The sequence below is a fragment of the Calonectris borealis genome, chromosome W, assembly GCF_964195595.1.
Source record: "Calonectris borealis chromosome W, bCalBor7.hap1.2, whole genome shotgun sequence".
NCBI classification, from domain to species: Eukaryota; Metazoa; Chordata; class Aves; order Procellariiformes; family Procellariidae; genus Calonectris; species Calonectris borealis.
In genome coordinates, this window is record NC_134351.1 from 29578008 (window position 1) to 29600548 (window position 22541).

The following is a 22541-nucleotide window of genomic DNA, read 5'->3' on the forward strand; positions in this document are numbered from 1 at the left end:
CTAATGGCATCTGATGATTTCATCTGACTAACAACATTACCATAATTACTTAGGTCTTGGGTGAAGAGGTTAGAGCTCAGGCCTGGATTACAGTAATTTCTAGTACGGGGGGCCCAGTTCAGAGGCTGCATTTTGATGCTGATCAGGTGGGGGAAGGGGAAGGTGGACTGGTGGGAGTTTTCATTGCCTAAAACTGTAATTTATTAATGAGATTTTGGAAAGACACAAGAGAACTTTCACTTCTGTTCAGTGCTCACATCATGTTGCCTGGTACCCCAAAGCTATTGATGGGAGATAGATACACTCTAATCGAGACTGTTGCCTCTACCAAAATGGCACAGCTCAGCTTTAAAGATAGATATATATATACACACACACACACAAAGATCTCCCTCTCTCACACACAAAGCAGAATGAGAACTACTACATTTATCACCATTTTAATTTGCTTTTTATTCCACTGGTGCCAGCTATACTTAAATATTTTTCATTAAAAAAATCTGTACAGTAGAAAATCCAATGGATTTAGAATACTCTTCCATTAAATTGAGAGAAATCTAGTGTTTGACTACAAAATACTCTAATCGATCTTAAAAATACATTTTATACTCACTTGATTCTTTACTGTTATTTTCTAAGCACATTTCAATCTTTATTCTCAAAAGGTTATAAAGTTCAGTGGGAAAACATTGGGAAAGCAGGATACTTTTGTAGCAATGTGAATATGTGCCAAGTTCTGGTTAAAACGTTCACATAGAATGCCGATAAAATGCCATTCTTGCTGAAAACTGGTCAGAGGCATGGGACCAAGTACTGCATGGGTCTACATATCCACAACTCTCCTCTGTAGGACCCATATGCATGGAGCACTTACAGGATTCAGCCCATAGTTGATTTTTGCTCTCTCATTTCTGTAACCATTTTCCATTCTCTATGAATGCCTATATTACTCGTATTTATTAGTGTTGATAACATTAAAATAAAATATTCATATATATTTAAAATTAGGATGGATTTTCACTGATAATTTACTTCTGATGCAGTTCTAAATATAGAATTATGCCACCAGAGTTGGCCTGTTTCATATCACTGTTAAATCAGTTGTTTGAATACAACAAATTTCACAAAAACATGACAGATAGGACACATAATTTGACACATCATTTACTGAAAGGGTAGAAATTATCTACCTAATTATTACCCAAATTTTGCATGTGGGTATGTTCAATTTAAGTCATTATGCAGGTTATTTCCAAGAGAGTTAGTCAGATTGTCATACAGTGTTTCGCTTAAAACTAATGTATTATTTTTTAAACACACTGTCAGTCAAAGCAGCAATATTCCTAATTGCCATTATGGCAGCTAAATTATATAGTATTATATAAGTACCATGCAATTATATTTTAAATTCTATATTCATTGGGCTTCCATTCACATACATAGAAACACTAGTCACAGCTTATTTTTACTGCAATTAGTCCCATATTATTTCCCATATTTCCCATATTATTTTGTGTTTAAAGGTGTTTATATGTTATGGTTTGGTATTTTAAAATGCTGATTGATAGATTTCTATTTTAACCTTGCATCATTCTTTTAAGTCATTTTGGGAGGATAAAAACAAAAATCCCTTATGTCTTGGTCTTGGATATATAAAAACACCTCTACCTAAAATATGCTATGACTGAAACTGTAAGCTTTCATATTTCCATCCCTGGAGGTGCGGGAAAACCTAGTAAGATTATTTCCCAGAAAAAAGACTAGTATTTGGAATGAACACTTCCCTAAACTTCTTTGGGAAGGATTTGAATTTTATAAAGTAAGGTTTAAATTGGAATTTTTAAATGTATCAATTGAATTTCTACAAATTATTCTATAAATGAATCAAAAAGCTACAGACAGATCACAGAATCACAGAATCACAGAGGCTGGAAAGGGCCTCTGGAGGTCATCTTGTTCAACCCCCCTGCTCAAGCAGGGCCACCCAGAGCATGTTGCCCAGGACCATGTCCAGATGGCTTTTGAATATCGCCAAGGAGGGAGACTCCACAACCTCTCTGGGCAACCTGTTCCAGTGCTCAGTCACCCTCACAGTGAAAAAGTGTTTCCTGATGTTCACACGGAACTTCCTGTGTTTCACTTTGTGCCAATTGCCTCTTGTCCTGTCGCTGGGCACCACTGAAAAGAGCCTGGCTCCGTCTTCTTTACACCCTCCCTTCAGATATTTATATACATTGATGAGATCCCCCCACCCCCCGAGCCTTCTCTTCTCCAGGCTGAACAGTGTCTCTCAGCTCTCAGCTTTGCCTCATAGGAGAGATGCTCCAGTCCCTTAACCATCTTAGTGGCCCTTCACTGGACTCTCTCCAGTATGTGCATGTCTCTCTTGTACTGAGGAGCCCCAAACTGGACACAGGACTCCAGATGTGGCCTTACCAGTGCTGAGAACAGGACTGATCAAAAGAACCATTAAGAAAAAAAAAGTAGAAAGATACTGACTCTGAGGCTATCTATCTGTATGTGTATGTTGTACATACTTAACAGTCTAAGTATTTTTATGTTGCTCTGCTTATGCACTCTCAAATCAAAGAACCTGGATTTCCCTTTCAGTGATGTTGAGTGAAAGGATGAAACAATTGAAATAGTTACCAAAAAGTTCAGGTATACTTTTCCTTATTCAGAAAGAAATACATACAGAATAGGATCTTTTTAAGGATTATGGAGCCAGTCCAGATGGTTAATTGATTTCGGTATTTGTCAGATTGATATCATGTCAAACTTCATATCAAGGATACACTTAGCTTGTCATGGACTAGTAAATTATTAGTATATGGTCTGATGAATTGTTAGTTGACTATTACAGGTTCTTATAGATTAAAATAGTTTAACAAGATGCTTAGAATAATCTGATAATTTTTATGACCATGCTTATATACATCTTATATACATGCTTATATACATATAAGCATGAAATGCTCTGTCATCACCTAAAGACATGTCAGGCTGCTGAGTTCCACATACTGCACTGGTCAGCCAGCTGTGTGGCTGATGCTAATAGTTGTCGTCTTAAAAGCTGTGTGTGTTTTCCTATTGAATTTGCAGTAAATCTTCAGAAACCTCACTCTAAACAGGTAGAAATTCTAATGCAAGAGCATGAATAAACACAGTGCCATATATACAGACTTTTCCTATCCATCAGTCATGTAGGTCTGAAAAGGGATCTCTAATTAGGGTAAGGGCAGTAGGGGAGACTGAGTGTTCATCACACAATTCAATTTATTCCAGCTGAAACTCAATGTAATAAGTGTTGTTATACTAAGATTGAGCTGGGCCTAGTTTTTCTAAGGCTAGGAAAAGACCCATTCATCCTCGCCATAGTAGCTGGGGCAAACCTACCTACAGGAAGCAAAATCCTAGGTGTTCTTCCTCTGTCTTACACAGCTCCTCTCTTTCTTTTTGGTTCAGTACAAAACCCATAATCTGAGACATTTAGCTGGATCCTAAATTTGTCTTCATCCATTTGTCTTTATTCACACTTCTACTATTGAAAATTATTTCAAACTTTTAATTATGGATGCTAATTTTCCACTAAAATTGAACTTAAAGTTCTGAATTTTAAAATCCAATACCTGCCTACCCTGCAGATCTCCCTGATTAATTCTTTACTAGTTTCAGTCCTCAAAGAAAGGCATGAGTTATTCTAGATCTCAGATATATTGCACTTCATTCTTTTTCCACATTTATCTTTGAACATCTTCCATGATGAGTTAGATGGAGGATAGTGTCCCTTGCATTTATTTACACTCTTGTATATAAACCCAGTTAGTCTTTCCTGCTGAGCTGAGAAAATCAGCAGTAACTTTTTCCTCTTTGAGATAAAAAAAATTGTTTACTGTTTGGGGTTTTTTTTAATGTTGTGTCTCCAGTATCCCCAGAGCTCCTCACCATATCTATTGCTAATACTGACAGGATATAACAAAAGAAATACTCAAATCCTTCTTAGAGATATTGACATTGCAATTGCAGTTCAAAGAATGGGTGGTAGAAGGGTACTGGTGCTCCTCCATGGCCCCCTGTATTGAGTGTCTTTTAGAACAGATTGTGGTGTGTCTTAAAAATACTCAGAAAAATATGCTGCCAAATTCAGTGGCCAATTGTTTTTAAAAAGGGGATACTGTTCCCCTTTGGACTTAACTGTAATCATTTGAACAATTAATCCTCATCCTCACACCAGCCAGCGCTTTCCAAGCCTATATTTTCTTCTGTTGCAGTATATACAATGTAATCATGTTTAGTACTTTCCAAACAACAAAGCATATGTTCCCTGTAATGCAGTTTTTAAAGAATACATGAGGCTCAAGGCAGTGACAGTGTAATCCATCAAATGGCTGCAAAGGAATCCACATCACCTAAAATTAACAAGTTTTCTTACTGAAGTCATTTTAGGGGATGTCAGCATTAAGAACAAAATATGCAGAAAAAGGCCAGGTATTGCCTGGAGAACCTACTGTCAATGCACCAGAAACTACACAGTGACTCTTCTTTCCAGAATTGGTAGAAAAGTGCACATGTGTAAAATATACCTTTTGCACTTTAAGACATTTTACCAGCAAACTGTTTCGAATTAAACCCAGATGAGTAATGGTAAAGCAATGAGGTTTTCCCTAGTTTCAGTAAAAACAGCTGGTATTGCTGCTATTAATCATGTACATGTGCATTAAAAGCTCTTGTACATCTGAGAAAAGCATCTCAGTCAGGTAGTAGCAATGTACAGCAGCCTCTGGAACCCTTGCCTATAGAAAAAAACCCAGACCATTTGCTGCCAAGGCATCCCTGCATGCTACTTGCACTTGAATGACTTTATTCTGATGCCCTCGTGATTAATACTTTAAAAATCAAATGCCTCAAAACTAAAGAAATTTTCATGTTAGTGAATAACAATACTCCTACCCCAGTTTTCATAACATGATGCTAAAGCATACACACCCAACAACAGTCAGTATACTAATTGTAAGACAACTAAACTGTAAGAAACAGAAAATCCAAATAAAACAAGTCTTGAAATATCATTTTGAAAAGTGTTGTGTCCATATACATCACTTTACCCTAAGAAAGGGCTTTGTGAAGGCTCTAGTGTATTTCAGACCTAGATTTTGCAAAATGCATTTATTGTTTAATATTAGTACCCCAGAGCTGTGAGTTGGTGTCAGCCAAATGTGACTGACAAGTCAGTATATCTCTGAAGCTTGGAATTTCAGAGGGAAGGAATTTCTGGTGTGACCGTATGAATATTTGCTCTTTCATGAATAATTTGTTTTTGCAAAATGGCAAAACATTAAATGGCCTTTCAGGTTTCTTTGTTTTCGCACTAGCGTTCTGATAGTATAGGATAAAAAGCAGCTGAACACCATCGTATTTCAATACACACACTTACTTTTTCTCTCTCTACCACAGGCACAGAAAACAATTACTTTTTAAGGAGCAGTGGTTACAAAGAGACTGATTGAATTAAACTTTGTACTTTTTCTACATACCAGTCATCACCAGAGGAGAACTGTGAATGCTGGAATGTCTGTATTTCCCGCTTGCTGTGAGTCAACTGCAAGACATGAAAGGCTAGAGCCAAGAGTTAGCTGTGTTAAGACCACTGGGTTTACACAAGCTTGTTTTGTTTGGATACTACTTGGAGGACTTCTAGATTTTTTCATTTTGAAGCATGGAAGAACTGTGGCATAAAAACAGAACAGAAAGCTAAAGAAGGATTCCTTCAAATAGAAGGAATAGAGTGCCTTCTGCAAAGCACTGACAACACCGGTAATGAAACACAGGAGATATCCTAAAGGGGCCAAAAACTCCATAACAACTTTCTTTCCATTTGATGTGCTTTTTTCAGCAAATCTAACGGGGGAAATGTAGATGATGAGACAGTATGGAAAGAAAGCCACTCCCAATTCATTAAAAGCTTTGAGGAATAGGACTAGGGATATAAACTTTTGTGAAGACTTGAGTGGGAAGGCAGAAGAGTTCTCACAACATAGATGTGTCATGTGTCACAGCAGCTCTTGCTGCCTCTGAGACACATTGCACTAATGTCAACTTTTTTGTTGGAGCCATGCTCTGTGTCCAGCAAAGCTGCAGTCATCTAAAGCTGCTAGTCATCAAGGCAAAAATATTCCTTATTATACTATAGTCCTGTCAGGAAGAATTTTCTAGCCAGCTGGAGAAGTATGGAAGCATTTATCATTGTAACTTGTTTGCACGGTTGGAAATGGGATGGAGTTTGAGGAGGCCTCTGGGCTTTCTTAGTGCTTTAATGATCTGTGGTAGGCAGCAGTGCTCTTGATTGCTGATTTAACATTATGTATCTGGGAAGGAATGCTGATGGTTTCTTCAAAGAAAATTTCTCATAGTAGACCAAGGAAATAGAAATAACACTGGGCAGCCTTTCAGTTTGTTGAGGACAAATGCTAACGATGTACCTCATCTCTACGGACTGAAATTGCACAAATGTTGGAAATGCTGCATTGGATAAAGATATACTTGTTTGAGTTCAATCTGGAAAAAAAAGAAACTAATTGATGCAGTCTCACAGTTTCTCCAAGAACATATTGTAGAGGTAACAGGATGAAAAAAAAGGATGGATCTTTCTTAGTGGCTAATGTTAGAGGGGCCTGACATCCAAGAGCAAGTATCCATCATAGATCTATGGGATGAAGGAAATTGCTGACTTCTTGTAAATTTTAATAGACTGTTTATAGATGGACCCATTCATTTTAAAGTGCTAGTGCAACTTCTCAGCATTCTCCTACCAAGAGCCTTTCATAGATCGAGCATACTACATACTACTACAAAAGGGGAAAAAAAGGATATGCAAATTGGTAACATCAGGAGTCATAACCATATTCTGAAAGCTTAAAGAAAATACTAAGAGAAGATTACTACTCTGTCTGATTTTTATTACTAGTAGACAAAGGCATAAGACAGGAGGGGAATGAAAAATAAGTGCCAATAGTATGTAGAAACACATTTCCATTCAGCTTCAGTTTCCTTCTGTAACACTCAGCCTGTTATTATTTTCTTTACACTTCCCAGCCATCTAATAACTGGTGAGCCACAAAAGACTATCAAAATTGACTAATCTTAGTTTTAAAGATGATAATCATCAACACCTTTACAACCTATTCTTCTACTGATGAAGACAGAGATTGCCATCTTTCAGTTCTATCCTGGTTTCGGCTGGGATAGAGATAAATTTCTTCCTAGTGCTGTGTTTTGGATTTAGTATGAGAAGAATATTGATAACACACCGATGTTTTCAGTTGTTGCTAAGTACCCTGCTAGTTAAGAACTTTTCAGCTTCAGCGATCGCTACTTGGGTCGGCGGGTGGTGAGCAATTGCACTGTGCATCACTCATTTTGTATATTCTATCACCGTCATCATCATTATTATTATTATTATTGATATTATTATTTTCCCTTCCTTTTCTGTTCTATTAAACTGTCTTTATCTCAATCCACGAATTTTACTTTTTTTTCCCGATTGTCTCCCCCGTCCCACTGTGGGTGGGGGGGGACTGAGGGAGCGGCTGTATGGTGTTTGGCTGCCTGCTGGGTTAAACCACTACAGTCCTTTTTGGCGCCCAATGTGGGGCACGAAGGGTTGAGATAACAACACATCTGACCCGAACAGGTTAAAACAAATTTGTTATAAGCATTCATTATATCAGTTTAGTACTCGCTGGTCACAATGTTGGTTTATTTGCTCTCAGAGTTGTCGGATCTGTACTTGGAGTTTTGCTATGTAGCACCTTACTGGATGTCTATACTGCTGATTATCAGTATTTATGTGGGGATTGTCATCTATGGGAGATTGATTAAGGTTATTGTTTTGCTACACTGTGTAACACTGGCCTATGGTATGATAAAAGTATTGGTCATGGGATTGTACTCAGCACTGCCGTCATCCCTGTGCTTCAGGAGCTATTTCTCAGAAACTATTAGTAATTACACTTTTTACCTCTTCTTCTCGGAGAGCCAATTTACAGGGGAGACAGCTTCCTTCACCTTCCCCTTCTCCTCCAGGCTGATTACAACAGCTCTTGAGGATTTTGAATAACCTTGGGATGTTCAAACCAGCATGTTCCTATTGCTCTGTCTCCTGAATGTGGTTCAGGCCTTGTTTAAGGTTAAACAACTATTTAAGGATACCACCCAGATATCTGCCCAAAGGCTGGATAGTTATGAGTAGCAGGGTGAGTGGGATAGCATGGGCAAGTACCTAGGACAGTGGTCACGTCCAGTGTTTTGGAACTTCACCCCTGAACAAGTGCAGAATCCTGAAAAACTAGTAAAATATTTGGAGAAAGCATACTGTCACCCTGGCAATTCCAGAGAGACCCAGATGACTGCAACATGCTGGGGCCTGGCCCATGCCTACCGAGCCCTGTTCAACACTGTTCAGAACCCTCAACAGAAAGAGAAGGTCTCCGGATATGATGACAAAACGACGGGCACTGCAGCTACTCCAACGCCAGCGACGGGCACTGTGGCTACTCCAACCCCAGCAACAGGTACTACAGCTGAACCAGAGGACCAACCCATGCCGGTATCAGTCACCCCTATACATAAGAAGAAATCTTGGAAGCGGAAGTCAGGTCATTTAGAAAGGGATGACGGAAAAGCAGGGCCATCACGAGGAGGGGAGGAGGAAGAGGAAGAACTCATAAACGAGACGGAAACCACCCGATCCCTATCCCTGATATAGATATGCGGAAAGATTTCAGCCGTCGTCCAGGCGAGCATATTGTCACCTGGCTGCTCCAATGCTGGGATAATGGGGCCAGTAGCCTGGAATTAGAGGGGAAGGAAGCCAGACAGCTGGGATCCCTTGCTAGGGAAGGGGGCATTGACAAAGCAATTGGAAAAGGGACACAGGCCCTCAGCCTCTGGAGGCGACTCCTGTCAGGCGTGAAGGAAAGGTATCCCTTCAAGGAAGAAGTTATATATTGCCCAGGCAAATGGACCACCATGGAGAGAGGTATCCAGTACCTGAGAGAACTAGGTGTGCTGGAGGTGGTTTATAGTGACCTTGACAACGAGCAAGTACCCAAAGATCCAGATGAAGTCCAGTGCACGCGACCCATGTGGTGGAAGTTGGTCCTGGAAAGAGGAAGAAGCACCAATGGTGGATAACGCGGTTGGCACATGTGGAGAAGAATTAAGAGGTGGCCTAATGAGTACCAGCTGATTCAAGAACAGAAACAGGTGAAGGGAATTGTGAGCATGTGATCGTTGCCGGAAGGAAGATATAAGAGAGGCAATGGAGAGAGACAGAGCAGAGAGATGCAATGAATTGAGAGAGATGGGAGGGCTGCCCTGTTATGATAAAGGCTGTGCATGTATGCTGCAACAATTGGCACCCGAACAGGGACTGAAAGAGATAAACCTGAAGAAAGAAGGTCTTGGAGAAAGTAAATAGAAATATCTGGTGGTGAGCCCTGCTGAACTGCAAAAGCTGTTGAAAAGAAACAGGAAAAAAGCCGTTGAAAGGAAATGGGGTAGAAGCTGTTGAAAAGAAACAGGAAAAAAGCCGTTGAAAGGAAACGGGGTAGAAGCTGTTGAAAAGAAACAGGAAAAAAGCTGTTGAAAGGAAATGGGATAAAAGAAAAAAGCCATTGAAAGGAAACGGGATAAAAGAAAAAAAGCTGTTGAAAGGAAATGGGATAAAAGAAAAAAAAGCCATTGAAAGGAAATGGGATAAAAGAAAAAAGCTGTTGAAAGGAAACGGATACAGAGGTGAGCAGCTGCGGGGAAGTTATATGAACTTTATACACTGGTCATGGGGCAGTCGGCATCTCAGTAGAAGAACTGCAGAAGAGGAAAACTTTGCAATTAGAAGTTCTAGAAGGAATATTGTGTGTATGCAGCTCTGCAGAAGTTGTGTCCTGCAGAGCAGGTGTTGCAAAACGTGACTGATTCAGCAATTCTGGAGGAAAAATCAAAAGATAAGAAAGATTCATTTGAACTTGCGCCAATGGCAGATGAAGCTTTACAGAGACAGAGGCTAAAGATGAACTTGTTCTAGTGAATGTAATGGCAGCAATTCTGGAGGGAAAATCAAAAGATAAGAAAGATTCATTTGAACTTGCGCCAATGGCGGATGAAGTTTTGCAGCGATAGAGGCTAAAGCACCATTTGTTCCCGCCCACCCCAAGAAGATCTGCTGCGGGGATTTGTACCCACACACACATATCAGTGATGTTCTAGAGGAAAGTGAACTGTGTGATGGAGAATAGGAAAAAGAGTTAGAAATGTTAATAGGAAAAAGAATTAGAAATGTTAAGTTTGTATAAGGAGGTATGCAAATCAATAAAAGAATATGGGTTATGGAGAATAGGAAAAAGAATTAGAAATGTTAAGTTTGTCTACCATATGAGGTGATTAAGGAGGTATGCAAATTAATAAAAGAATATGGGTCACAGGTTTCATTTGAATATGAACTTGTTCTGGTGAACATAATGAACAATTTTGCAATTGAGAACAAAAAAGGGGGTGATGTGGAGAAGAATTCTGGAATCGGGAGTTTCGGATAAGACTTTGGCAATGCTATAAAACCATAAACAAAAAAGGGGGAGATGTGGAGAAGAATTAAGAGGTGGCCTAATGAGTACTAGCTGATTCAAGAACAGAAACAGGTGAAGGGAATTGTGAGCATGTGATCGTTGCTGGAAGGAAGATATAAGAGAGGCAATGGAGAGAGACAGAGCAGAGAGATGCAATGAATGGAGAGAGAGATGGGAGGGCTGCCCTGTTACGATAAAGGCTGTGCATGTATGCTGCAACAGGCACACTCTGGGAATACGAAGAAACTGTCTCCTCCTCCCTTGTCTCAGCTGTGGAGAAACTGTCCCAGGAGGTCCAGCAACTCAAAGAGGATATGTCCTATTCTCCACCTGTACGGACCAGTATCTCAGCCATTAGGAGTCAGCGTTCTTATGCTCAAGAGAGAGGATATAGAAGGTACACACCACGGGGCACCCTGAGGTTTTACCGGTGTGACCACGGAGAGGACATGAGGCAGTGGGATGGAAAACCTACCTTGACCCTAGGAAGTATTTAAAAGACGTGTAGATGAGGCGCTTAGGGACACGGTGTAGTGGGCATGGTGGTGTTGGGTTGACGGTTGGACTCGATGATCTCAGAGGTCTTTTCCAACCGTAATGATTCTATGATTCTATATGGCCAGTGCAAAAGTCTGATGGAGAATGGAGACTAACAGTAGACTATCATGGCCTGAACGAAGTCAGGCCGCCGTTGAGTGCTGCTATGCCGGACATGCTAGAACTTCAATGCGAACTGGAATCAAAGGCAACCAAGTGGTATGCCACAAATGATATCGCTAATGCGTTCTTCTCAATCCCTTTGGTGGCTGAGTGCAGGCCACAGTTTGCTTTCACTTGGAGGGGTGTCCAGTACACCTGGGACCGACTGCCCCAGGGGTGGAAACACAGCCCTACCATTTGCCATGGACTGATCCAGACTCTGATCCAGACTCCACTGGAACAGGGTGAGGCTCCAGAACACCTGCAATACATTGATGACATCATTGTATGGGGCAACACAGCAGAAGTTTTTGAAAAAGGGGAGAGAATAGTCCAAACCCTTCTGAAGGCTGCTTTTGCCATAAAACAAAGTAAGGTCAAGGGACCTGCACAGGAGATCCAGTTTTTAGGAATAAAATGGCAAGATGGACGTCATCAGATCCCAATGGATGTGATCAACAAAATAACAGCCATGTCCCCACCAACTAGCAAAAAGGAAACACAAGCTTTCTTAGGCGTTGTGGGCTTTTGGAGAATGCATATTCCAGATTACAGCCAGATCGTAAGCCCTCTCTATCAAGTGACCAGGAAGAAGAACGACTTCAAATGGGGCCCTGAGCAACAACAAGCCTTTGAACAAATTAAACAGGAGGTAGTTCATGCAGTAGCCCTTGGGCCAGTCCGGGCAGGACAAGATGTAAAGAATGTGCTCTACACCGCAGCCGGGGAGAATGGCCCTACCTGGAGCCTCTGGCAGAAAGCACCAGGGGAGACTCGAGGTCGACCCTTAGGGTTCTGGAGTCGGGGATACAGAGGATGCGAGGCCCGCTATACTCCAACTGAGAAAGAGATATTGACAGCATATGAAGGGGTTCGAGCTGCTTCGGAAGTGGTTGGTACTGAAGCACAGCTCCTCCTGGCACCCCGACTGCCGGTGCTGGGCTGGATGTTCAAAGGGAGGGTCCCCTCTACACATCATGCAACCGATGCTACGTGGAGTAAGTGGGTCTCACTGACCACACAACAGGCTCAAATCGGAAACCCCAGTTGCCCAGGAATCTTGGAGGTGATCACGAACTGGCCAGAAGGCAAAGATTTTGGAATATCCACAGAGGAGGAGGAGGTGACGCGTGCTGAAGAGGCCCCACTGTATAATAAACTACCAGAAAATGAGAAGCAATATGCCCTGTTCGCTGATGGGTCCTGTTGTCTTGTGGGAAAGCATCGGAGGTGGAAGGCTGCTGTATGGAGTCCTATACGCCAAGTTGCAGAAACTGCTGAAGGAGAAGGTGAATCGAGCCAGTTTGCAGAGGTGAAAGCCATCCAGCTGGCCTTGGATATTGCTGAAAGAGAAAAATGGCCAGTACTTTATCTCTATACTGACTCATGGATGGTGGCAAATGCCCTGTGGGGGTGGTTGCAGCAATGGAAGCAGAACAACTGGCAGCGCAGAGGTAAACCCATCTGGGCTGCCGCATTGTGGCAAGATATTGCTGCCCGAGTAGAGAACCTGGTTGTAAAAGTACGTCACGTAGATGCTCACGTGCCCAAGAGTCGGGCCACTGAAGAACATCAAAACAACCAGCAGGTGGACCAGGCTGCTAAGACTGAAGTTGGCTCAGGTGGATCTGGACTGGCAACATAAGGGTGAATTATTTATAGCTCGGTGGGCCCATGATGCCTCAGGCCACCAAGGAAGAGACGCAACATATAGATGGGCTCGTGATCGAGGGGTGGACTTGACCATGGACGCTATTGCACAGGTTATCCATGAATGTGAAACATGCGCTGCAATCAAACAAGCGCTATGTGCTCACCGTGGTGGAAACAAGCACCGGATGGCTAGAAACATATCCCGTGTCCCATGCCACCGCCAGGAACACCATCCTGGGCCTTGAAAAGCAAGTCTTATGGCGACATGGCACCCCAGAAAGAATTGAGTCAGACAATGGGACTCATTTCCAAAACACCCTCATAGACACCTGGGCCAAAGAGCATGGCATTGAGTGGGTATATCACATCCCCTATCATGCACCAGTCTCCGGGAAAGTCGAACGATACAATGGGCTGCGAAAGACTACGCTGAGAGCAATGGGTGGTGGGACATTCAAGCATTGGGATACACATTTAGCAAAAGCCACCTGGTTAGTCAACACCAGGGGATCTGTCACTCAAGCTGGCCCTGCCCAATCAAAACCCTTACGTACTCTAGATGGAGATAAAGTCCCTGTAGTGTGCATAAAAACTATGCTGGGGAAGACAGTCTGGATTACTCCTGCCTCAGGCAAGGGAAAACCCATCCGTGGGATTGCTTTTGCTCAGGGACCTGGGTGCACTTGGTGGGTGATGCGAAAGGATGGGCAAGTCCGATATGTACCTCAAGGGGATTTGATTTTGGGTGAAAATAGCCAATGAACTGAATTGTATGATGTTAGTTGCTATATAATACTGTATGTCATCACTTCTATGGTTGCTATTAATTGTATAGCAGGAAAAATCACCCAGATTAATGAAGAATGAACTCCGATGAAACCGAGCAAAGTGCAACGATGATAGAACCGGACGAGCGCAGTGATAATGGAATCCGAACTGGCCACAGAATGCAACAATCCAACACCGCACACCATCTCTCCTGCCCTGAAAGACTGTTATGACAGATGGAGCCCAAAGTCATGGACTAAATGAACTCAATGGGCGTTTTAGAGGTATGGCCCATAGAGAAGGGAATGATATCTGTGTGTATATATCAAAAGACAAGAAAGGTGGTGCTGATTAATTGGAATGTATTGGAAAAATGTGAGACCTAGGCATGACATAGATGGTATAGAATAAGGGGTGGATCCTGTCCTGGTTTTTGCTGGGATAGAGTTAAATTTCTTCCTAGTGCTGTGTTTTGGATTTAGTATGAGAAGAATGTTGATAACACACTGATGCTTTAGTTGTTGCGAAGTACCCTGCTAGTCAAGGACTTTTCAGTTTCCCATGCTCTGTCAGGTGCACAGGAAGCTGGGAGGGAGCATAGCCAGGACAGCTAGCCCAACTGGCCAATGGGGTATTCCATATCATATGACGTCATGCTCAGCATATAAAAAAGAGGCGTGATCCAGGAAGTAGCGATCGCTACTTGGGTCAGCGCGTGGTTAGCAATTGCATTGTGCATCACTCATTTTGTATATTCTATCATTATTATTATTATTGATATTATTATTATTTTCCCTTCCTTTTCTGTTCTATTAAACTGTCTTTATCTCAGTCCTCGAATTTTACTTTTTTTTCCCTGATTCTCTCCCCCATCCCACTGCGGAGTTGGAGGCAGTGAGCAAGTGGCTGTGTGGTGTTTGGCTGCCTGCCGGGTTAAACCAGTACAGGTTCATTTTTTCTTCCTTTTCCCCACCTCTCTCAGAAAAAATAATCAAGGACTTTGTGTCTTTCAGCAAAACCTACTGTAATGATTTGACCACTCTTTGATGATGCTGCAATCTCTGTGCAGTCTCTGCGCGCTGACTGGGTTGCAAAGTTGTGTTGTCATACTATACCTGTTGGCCAAGAGCTGTGACCTAGTTCCAGAAGGAGAGGTTAGGTAAATTGACAAGTCTCCACGTCGAGGGTGAGTAATAGTGATGCGTACAACCACATGCTCCAAGTAGATCACGTGGTGGTTGGGATTATCTGAACAGCCGGTGGCTTTGTAAATTGAACGGACAACACTGTCAGGCCGTATAGTTCTATAATATAAGCATATAAAAACAACATCAATGTTTCTTGCTTGTTCCTGACAACTAAATCACTTTTTCTTACTAGTGACTGTCAGTGTTGGACAATCATTTCTGAGAAATCAGGAGCCTATAACCCTTAGTTTTAACACTTATTTCCTAGCTGAAACTATCACCATAGCGTAATTACTTTACTGCAGTCACTTGCAATTACTGGGCTTTCTATTAAGGGCTCTACCGACATGTTCACATGATAAAAGAGGACAGTGAAGACCTGTAATAGGAATAAACCTTTGGGACAGAGCATTTTTTGTGGATTAGTGGCCAGTTGGGATTGTCATGGGTTAACAGGTGGTCATTAAGTACCAGGAAATGCCTGGCATAGCCATAGTCCTTGCTTATGTGATAGCAAGTATTACATATTAACTGTAGCAAACAGTGGGCAAACAGTATCGGACTCAGATGGTTTAAATTGGCATGGTTTCTTTGCAGACTATACCAGTCATGGACCTAGACTGTCAAGTATATCTATCAAATAAAAACTTTCCTCAGTGATTTTAAGGCTTTGGAAATGTGCCTTATGACTGATGCTCTCTCTATATCCACAGAGTGCATGTACAGAATAATACTCTTAAGCCTGATTCTATAGAGACCCTATCCTAGCAAGCAAAAAACAGTTTAGTCTTAGCCTCTGAGACAGAGACTCTCCTGAGACTGTTTCAGAGTGATAATATGATATAAGATTTTAATGAAAAGAATATTTGTCTGTTAGACATTAGACTATTGAGTTTGTACTCATCTTACAAAGATGACTGCAGTGCACTCAACTAGACATTCTTGTTCTTCAGAGCATCATCTATGCCAGTATCAATTAACATCCAGCCTGACTTGTTTTATACCTTCAGGTTTTGGGTCATTCTTTAAATTCAATTCCAAGAATTGCAGGGAACAAACTTTACAGGCAAATGATCTGACATATCTGAAGGTGAGAGAGATCCTCAGTGTAGCTTTCAAAATCACCCATTAAACACAATGCAAGGGAGGGGTATATTATACCCAACTTCTTTCCATAAGTTTATGCCAGCAAGAGTTTTGGCAGCAGGTATTACTTGATTTGCCGATCCGTGTTCTCCACACACACATGCTGTGGAGGGACTGTTGTCCACTTTTCTGCTTCTGTCACCATTGCTTCAGCATCCATCAGTCCAAATCCATAGAGGTGGCTCACTAGAAGGTACAAGCAGAATGCAATTATAGGATGAAACCTTGTAAAAAAACTTGTAACCTTGATAAAAACTTTAATCGTAGAATAGTTCAGAGATTCATATGCTAACAGCAACTGCTTTTTTTTCCTACTTCTTATTTGCTTTGGCTCAAAGCTCAAAAATCTCTTCACCAGGAATATATCTAATTTGTTCACTGAATCTGTTCACTACTTTATTACAGAAGCAGCTAATGACCAGCATGAATAACATCGCCTTACCGTGAGGAGGGTGGACCAGAACTGCAGAATGCCAGGGAGTACAATTGCCTCAGATTGCCCTTTGTCCAGATTCAGCCTGGTCCTCTTATATGACATAATGTTAAAAGGTGTGAAGAACCAGAGAAGAGTAATTTCTGTCACTCAAAAACCAAATACACACATACATGTAAATATTGAAGGCAACTGAGACACTGGATTTACGAAGGAACAGACTGTCTTTTATAACTTCTGTATGCTCTTTACTTTCCTGAGTGTAGCATGTAGATGCTCTCCTACTCTTATATGCAGCACATTCCCCACTAGCCAGCCAGCCAGCTAGATCCAACATCTCCCTAAAGTTGTCTGCATGAGGAGGGTAAAAAGTTATGGTATTTGAAATCCAGGGCTTTAAAGGTAATCTGGTTTTCATGCAGAACATGTGCCTGAAAAGCTCCTTTCTCTACCTCCTTTGCACTTCTGCAGATGCAGGTCAGCGAAGTTATTGCTGGAAAGAGCTGTAACGTGGCTGCTGACCTCTGATATTACCTACTGCATGCATCACACATAGAATAGAATCATAGAATCACTTAGGTTGGAAAAGACCCTTAAGATCATCGGGTCCAACTGCAAACCTAACACTGCCAAGTCCACCACTAAACCATGTCCCCAAGTGCCATATCTACATGTCTTTTAAATACCTCCAGGGATGGTGACTCAACCACTTCCCTGGGCAGCCTGTTCCAAGGCTTGACAACCCTTTCAGTGAAGAAATTTTTCTTAATATCCAATCTAAACCTTCCCTGGTGCAACTTGAGGCCGTTTCCTCTCGTGCTATCACTTGTTACTTGGGAGAAGAGACCCATACCCACCTCACTACAACCTCCTTTCAGGTAGTTGTAGAGCGTGATAAGGTCTCCCCTGAGCCTCCTTTTCTCCAGACTAAACAACCCCAGTTCCCTCAGCCGCTCCTCATAGGACTTGTTCTCCAGACCTTTCACCAGCATGCAGTGGTACTGAGCATTCATGCCTGGAAGATAGAATCCTGTTGACGCTCATTCCTGGATGGTCCAACCTTACCTCTACCTGCCTGCCATGCTATGGAGAGACAACAACTGTCCCCTTGCAAGAAATTTAATGCATAGTAATTTAACTTAATGCCTGAATGCCTTTTACTCAAAGAAGCAGAAGGCTTTAAAGCATCATCTTTCCTTAGATGCATGCGAAAGGATTGAACTTTCAAATTTAAAACTCCCAGACAAGATGAGGTATTTCCAACAGATTTGCTCCAGTCCCATAATCTTTAACTTCTTGATAATCTTGAGTACTTGATGTAACTGTCTCAAGCATTCCAGCAGCTCACAAAGGGTAAAAAGATAACTGCTTTGAATTTCTGTTTAAAGATCAAATTCAGTAAAAATGTCTAGTTTGTAAAGGGATTAGTAATAAACAGCCTTACAAAACAGACTCAAAGTTTCACTTACTGATGTTCAAATCATCTATGTGGTTTTGGTTGCTGTTCCAATCAAAACAGAAGCTTGCAAATGAATTTTGATAAATTAGGAATAGCTGCTCACCATGTGGTTTTATTGTGACAAATCTGTGCCCTTGGTAAAATCCTGAGGGGAGGAGGTGAAAGAAAAAAGCTTCTGGAGGGTGGAGTTTAGATCACAAATTACACTGTATTAATAAATCAGTTTATCTTGCTACCACAGACTGTTACCAGAAAACCCTCAGAAAAACATAAATGTTATTTTAATACTTAATGTGACATGGCATGCCATAAGTCTTTCCAACTGCACCTTGCAGAGGGTTTTATGAAAGCAACCTCCATTCATTGCAAAAACAGAATTCAGAGGACTCCATCCAAAAAAAAACCCAACCTTGTCAAACAAATACCAGTTCAAAGCATAAAAATAATTGGTACTTAAGGATTCCATTTTCCAAATATGGCAATATCTAATGCTGTCTGAAACTGCCAGCTGAAGAGGGTTCTTTAAAGGAAATTCCTGCAAGACATAACGACTGTGTAATGAAATTGTTCTCTTTCCATCTCCTTCCCCTTCAGCCCCAAACTCAAGTGCACATAGCATGGAAATGTTCATTTGGAGAGAACTAAACACAGCACCTCTGCCAAATAAGGCAGGTATTGTTTTCAGAAATTAAACAAAAGGACTAGAGTATATGAAGATAATGAAATTCAACCCTCCTTCAGACTTCTGAATTGTCTTTAATGTATTCCACAAACAAATGGACAGGGAAAGAGACTTTCTATTTTTACATTTGGGTGAGGGCAGGCAGAAGAAGGGCAAGGAAGGCTTAAATGGAGAAAAATGTTCATACTGTGAAGAGGGTCCTTGTGATGGAAAACTCCCTGGTCATAAACATCATCTTGCAAAACCAACATCTTCTGATCAAAGCACATTTATCTGTGCAGTCACTCATCTATTCTTACACTGCATCCATTGCTCTGATATTTAAAATTTTAGTTAATAATAATTCTGTCTGCTTCTGAGGGGGTGTAGTGCTGTCCTGTAAGAAGATATTTGCCTTTCAGAGATGGAAGGGGAATGTGAGTTTGGTATAACATAAATTGGTGGTTAAGGGACAGTCTTTTGCTCTCGTTGAGCTCAAGAGCTGCAAACTTTGATCTCCTGGTGCTGAAGGTGTCCATGGGCAGAACCGCCCTTGAATCCTCCCTCCACTCATGCAGCAATGCAAACTGAGCCATTCCTATTTCTGCAAAATCACATGCATACACAGCTTTACAGATGCAGTAAAACTTTCAGAGAAAAACTTGCCTCCTGGAACACAAAGTAAATATCAAATTTTTGCTGATCTCTTTACTCTTCCTATCATTAAAGAAAATAACATTTCTAGGGGCTAAAGTCCATTTATTTATACCTAGAGCAGTACCTCTATTAGCTCAGCATGAAATCAAGGACTGCTCAGCTGCTGAATAAACTTCCCCAGCTTTTTCATAATCCCTTTGTTTTTGTTTCAAACTGCTATTGAAAATTCAATAGCTTCCTTATTTATATACAAAGAGGATGTAAAGCCACAAATCTAAAGACAGAATATATAATCCACTTGACTAAGAGAAATATGAATTTCTGGTATTGAAAAATCATAACACAAAATCATGCAGACTCCAGGAAAACTGTGCCCAAACACTGAAAACGCAGCATTTCCAGCGCCTCAGTGCAGCTAAATTTGTTATGCTGCGGTTTTCATTTCCTATCATCAAGATGTCTCATCAATAGTTTAGATGCTAAGCTTCCCTTGATATTCTGCTCATTTGACAAAAAGCACTGCAGGATATTTTCTCTCCACTATATTTTTTGGCCTTTAATTTTCTATACCATAAAAGCAGCATTGGAAATACAAATATTTCCTGGTATCTGTGATAATTGATAACAGATATCAAATACTAAATCAGTAGGCAAGACAAACTGCAATACCTTTAGTTTTTCAAACCAGGAATATGCAGCTGTGCTAAACTAGACTCAACTGTTTGATATGTAAATTATTATGACTTGTCAATTTACGCTACCTTAGGATCTTGCTACATTCTCATCCAGAATGAGAAATACAAAATAAGAGTCTGAAATGCCCCTTATGCTTTGGTTCTCTTAAATATTGCTTAGCAAGATGGGAAGACATGGGACTACAAATTTTTTCTTTGGGTTTTTTGCATTTGTTTTCTGTTATTCTATTCTGTAATTCAGTTGTGTGTCTGTGTGTGCATGTGTATGTGTGTAGAGAAAGAAAGATTTTTCTGGCAAGTTTTGAATGGTTACATAGTCATCTGCTCCAAAGCACTTAAGTGAGTCTGAGCTTGTTTCCACAACTGTACTAGTGCATACATTCACCAAGGAGAGGTGATCACATGCAAGTGTATCTAGCACTATAGTCAGAGCAAACAGGACCATTTTTTTACACCTGATTAAGAAATGCATATATGTAGTCATTTGATGCCAGGTACTGTGCTGGCAACCGTGTACTTGACAACAGAGACTCCAAAATATCTATGTTTTAACAGCAGTGTAAAGCTTCCCCTTTCTACTCTTTTATTTACTTCCTTTTCCTTATCAAAAGGAATTTCAGTATTTCATAGGACCATAGTCAATATTTGTTTCCATTTTAGTTGAAGGATTTCAAATATATTAAAATGAAAAATTCTTAAGACTCTCCAGTTACTCTAATTCTATAACTACTTCAACCCAACCTACACCAATATTTATTTCATATTTGGTAGTTTATTTGCAAATATAGAACTCTAATTACTTTACTTTAAGTTTCTGTCATTTGCTTAGTATATAAAAATACTTCTAATTACAAATAGGAAAGCCAGTTGTTTGAAGAAAATTAAGGGACAAAAAAAAGGAGAAATGCTACAATGACACACTGCTTAAACTATTTTCATTTTGTTTCGCCATGTCTTAACTGAGAGAACATTGATCTTGAATGAGAATTCATCGTTTCAGCCATATCCTTAACTGCAAATTACCCTGTTTTGTGCCAACCTATGACCAGTAATCTATGATAACAGGATGTGATTTCTGAAATGCATAACTGCTTTACAAGCCAATAACACAGCTGTGCAAGAACATTCTTTTTTGCTTTTGGTTGTAAAACCAACTCCCTCATGCTTTTTAAATTAAGTACAATATTTGCATTTTCATATTTTATACAGAACCAAACCCCAAATTTTTTCAGTTTTTCAATGACAAACCCAGTCCTTCCTCCCCACATAATTCCCCTCAAACAAGGTTATTAAAAATTATTAAAAATTAATCCAGGTTATTAAAATTATTTTATTAATCTTACCATCACACCAGAGAAGGATTTATAGGACAGAAAGTTGTGCAATAAATTTGTTATAAAAGTGGCTGTTACAAAGGTGCACAATGAGAAATCGAGAGGTTTCTATAACTAGAAAAGTGCAAACAGAATACTTAAAAATAGCCTTTATTAAGCTTCCAGTTGTGTTTATGTCAATTACTGATTCTTGTATCAGTACAAATAATTTCTCTAGTAATATACTAACCATGGATTTACCTCACAATATATTTGACAAAAAAATCAACCCTCTGTATTTTATAGTTTTCTGTCTGACTGAAAGCTCTTATTCATTGATAAAATAAAATATAGATCTTCCAGGACCACTGGTGGGACAGCTAGTAGAAGCTAAACTTCCAGCAGCCAGTGTAGCTTTGTGAATAGTTTCTATATGCAGTTCTGACACTATATCACCTTCTTTGAGCCTTTGCATCCACTTAACCCCTAAAAACCATTACCTTAAGACATAAATTAAATTCCAGATCACTATTGCATTCACATCCTGGCAGTAATTATCTACTTCAGGTATTTAAAACGTGTATTAAGCGAGTAGACATTGGTTGACTTAAAGGACTAAAAGCAAAAGACAGTTTTAGGTCATCAGAGTCAGACTCTACTAATAGTAACAGCAAGTACCACCCAAATACCTTCCTCTCTCACAAGCGTTAGCAGCCTCAAGGCACAGGTCAGTGGGATTCAGCCACCCCACAGTCAGCGGTCAGCACCGAGAACCTGTGTGTATCCAGTATGGCCATGGCAAGTTCTTCACTTCCTGCAGCAAGACCTGAATCAGTATCTGATTTACTTTTCAGAGCTTGTTTAGGTATGAGTAAACAAACCATAGTAGTCTTCAGAGCACACGGTATTCTGTTGTGCCCTGCATATGGGGATATTTTCTTCAGTGTCACAGAAAGTACCAGTGCACTCCAGCAGAGTGACCAAGATGACTGGTTTACCTCTCTGCCTCTGAAGGAGCAGGGTTGCTATAAAAACAGAAAACCTGACTACTACTAGCTGATGATTGCTAAGACAGACAAGCTGCTGCTTCTCTTGGGTTTCTGCAACAGGATTTGAATGTAAATCATAAAGCCTCTACTATAGATATAACAATTTTATAACAAAAACATTTATTTATATTGCTTAAAATGAGACAACTTATGTGAATAGAATAAATCTAAGGATTATGTGCATTTAAAAGGGGAAACA

The 22541-nt window shown here is 40.5% G+C and overlaps 1 protein-coding gene across 1 annotated transcript in view; it reads right to left on the reverse strand.

Moving 5' to 3' along the window:
- LOC142075098 (proprotein convertase subtilisin/kexin type 5-like) overlaps positions 1-22541 on the reverse strand; it is a 307009-nt gene that overhangs the window by 35368 nt on the left and 249100 nt on the right. Inside the window, exons 11-12 of the mRNA XM_075136116.1 lie at positions 16144-16261; positions 14858-15046 (exon numbers count right to left, since the gene is read on the reverse strand). Coding sequence (XP_074992217.1) covers positions 14858-15046; positions 16144-16261 — 307 coding nt within the window. The remainder of the gene's footprint in view (positions 1-14857; positions 15047-16143; positions 16262-22541) is intronic.